A 2974-nucleotide genomic window follows, 5' to 3' on the forward strand; every position below is an offset into this window, starting at 1 on the left:
CTCTTATCATGACCACATTCCCAAACCTGGACTCGATCCACAGAAAGTGATGCTCTGCATTTGGTGGGACATCAAAGGAGTAATTAATTTAGAACTCCTCAATCCACAGCGAACTGTCAATGCAAAGATCTATAGTCAGCAACTGGAACGTTTAAATCAAACCCTTCATCAGAAATGTCCTTCACTCCTCAGCCAAAAAGGTGTTCTTCTCCATTACAATGCACCTCCACATGTGGCACGTTTGAAACAACACAAGATTATGGAGTTGGGTTGGGAAGTTCTCCCCCACCCACTATGTTCTACAGATATGGCACCATCAGATTATCATCTTTTACGTTCGCTGCAACACTATCTCAATGGGAAAACGTATGCAAATGTGGAAGGTGTTAAAGAGGACATCAACATGTTTTTTGCTACAAAGCCAAGTGATTTCTTCACTCAGAGCATTAATAACCTGATTGTAAGATGGAAAAGCATCATCGATAAGAATGGAGACTATTTCATTTAATAAATGTTTTACTTTGATATATAAGTTGTTCGGGTTTTTTCATCTAAAAAAGCGACATTAATTTATTGACGACCTAATACAAAGAAAAATAAATGATTTTAAATTGAAGATATTGTCTGAGTAACTTCCATTATGTATCATAATTATAATATTTGTAGATGAAACAAAACAATTCTCATGAATATACTTTATTTATAGCACTCACTTACTTAGTCTTATACATTTCACACCCCTGGGGTAGATATGAGACGCATATTAGGTCAATATCCTCAGCATGTGTCGAAGGTCAAGTGTGTTTACTTCTAGCTCCAGATAAACATATAATTTAAGGTCATGTTTGTTTACTTTTGTTGTTGATGACAGCACGTGTCGAAGGTCATGTTTGTTTACTTTCGGCTCTAGACGAACGTATAGCTGAAGGTAATGGTAAACACTATAGGTAATTGTGTGAAGATCATGTTTGTTTACCTTCGGTGTAAATGACGGGTCAAGGTCATGTTTGTTTACTTCCGGCACCTAAGTGCCTACCTATACTACTAATATGCCTGTATAACATGGATAAATATATCAAAAACACACAGCAAATACAAAACAATATATTTTAACTAAAGCATTTAGAGTCCTATGATCAACAAACTCAATATTTCTGCACAAATATTCAAACACGCCAACACTATTAGACGGATTCCTGGATAGCTCGCTTCAATATTATAAGAAAAATATTAATAAAAATGAACTGATGAGCAGATTAGAGAGTTACATAATACGTCTTAAGTAAGAAACGTTCAGGCCAAACAGTGCTAGGATAACTGAATCCTAGACACAAACTTAGTTCTATTTTAAAAGTATTTTGTATGTAAAAGTACTAGTATGTGTGGTTGTGTGACTGCTAAGCGGAACCGTATTGTGAACACGGACTAATAGTGCGATCATACATAAGTGAAGCTTGTGAAAATATACGAATTAATATTACCTCATGAATTGGACATAGCACGATAAGGTCATGTTAATTAAAACTGTGGAAAATTTAACATACTGTGAATAATACAACAACGTAACAAGTGTTATTACCTAGGATTCAATAACAGTGCAAACAAAATAACAATTACTGAGAGAGAGGAAGAGGAAGTTAAATGCTGAACTTGATTCTCTCTGGTCCAAAACATGGACTGAATTCCGATGAAAATTTCCTAATAGCTTCTGGTGTTTGATTTTCCGAAACACAAAGCAATGTTTTCACTGTTAATTACTCCCGAAGGCAAAGTATTTCTCTGAAACCTGGAGAGTATCTAAAATCTGTAAACAGGGATATTTTTTAAATTAATATGTTTAGGAAACAAAAGTGATTGTATCAATAAAGACAGAAGCCAGGTAAAAAATTTTAAATGAGCGTCAATGGTTTTACAAACATGCATTTTTACAGCACTTGGACAACGTCTTGGATTCATTCTTGCCCATGACAACGCTTTTGGCAGCTTACTGAATCCTAGCATAACTGAGTATAAGGATATTCATCACGTCCGAGATAACTCTAATGTTGGGAGAGTTTGGAATGTTACAAAGTCAGAAAATAGCTCATAAGCCTTACTTTTACATAAGTAGGGCAAAAGTGTTCATTGACTAACAAACGTTAAGCTTAGTTTTATTTTTTACCATATAGGCTGCTTGGGGTGGAGGCTGTTTATTGTCTAGGAAGTACAGAGGTCTACTGGACGGCATCGAAAGGTAATATCAAAATTATTACAAATACATAGATTATACTTTTGAACACTAGTTAAGCTGATTAATCACGATAGCTTAGTATTGTTATGATATGTAACATTTGTTAAGTAAAATATGTAACTAGTTTTATTTCTGCTATTTTATAGTTAATAATGACGAACTATATTTTAGTAGTCATATTTAGTCGCAAAAAAGGAAGAACGAGCTTCCAGACTTGGCTCAATGCAGATGTGTTTTTAATTGGAAAAATGTATGTGTTGTTTATAGACTTGGTTCAAAACAAATGTGTTATTAATTGGAAAAAAACGTATGTGTTGTTTACAGACTTGGCTCAGTGCAAATGTGTTATTAACTGGACAAATGTATGTATTGTTTACAGACTTAGCTCAATGCAGATGTGTTTTTAATTGGAAAAATGTAAGTGTTGTTTACAGACTTAGCTCAATGCAGATGTGTTTTTAATTGGAAAAATGTATGTGTTGTTTATAGACTTGGCTCAAACAAATGTGTTATTAATTGGAAAAAATTATGTGTTGTTTACAGACTTAGCTCAATGCAGATGTGTTTTTAATGGAAAAATGTATGTGTTGTTTACAGACTTGGCTCAATGCAGATGTATACACCTGGAAAAAAGTTAAGCACCCCCAAATATTTTTCAGGATTGCTTATTGAAAATAAGGTTTAATTTTCATGATGTTGAGCAATGTTCATAATTTCAAACATAATTAAAAGGATGTGAGCGTT

General features: G+C 33.9%; 1 protein-coding gene across 1 annotated transcript in view; it reads left to right on the top strand.

Moving 5' to 3' along the window:
* LOC106459927 (glutamate decarboxylase-like) overlaps positions 1–2974 on the top strand; it is an 88044-nt gene that overhangs the window by 72277 nt on the left and 12793 nt on the right. Inside the window, exon 8 of the mRNA XM_022386500.1 lies at positions 2169–2233. Within this exon, the coding sequence (XP_022242208.1) occupies positions 2169–2233 (65 nt within the window). The remainder of the gene's footprint in view (positions 1–2168; positions 2234–2974) is intronic.

The sequence above is a fragment of the Limulus polyphemus genome, unplaced genomic scaffold (assembly GCF_000517525.1).
Source record: "Limulus polyphemus unplaced genomic scaffold, Limulus_polyphemus-2.1.2 Scaffold683, whole genome shotgun sequence".
Lineage (NCBI taxonomy): Eukaryota > Metazoa > Arthropoda > Merostomata > Xiphosura > Limulidae > Limulus > Limulus polyphemus.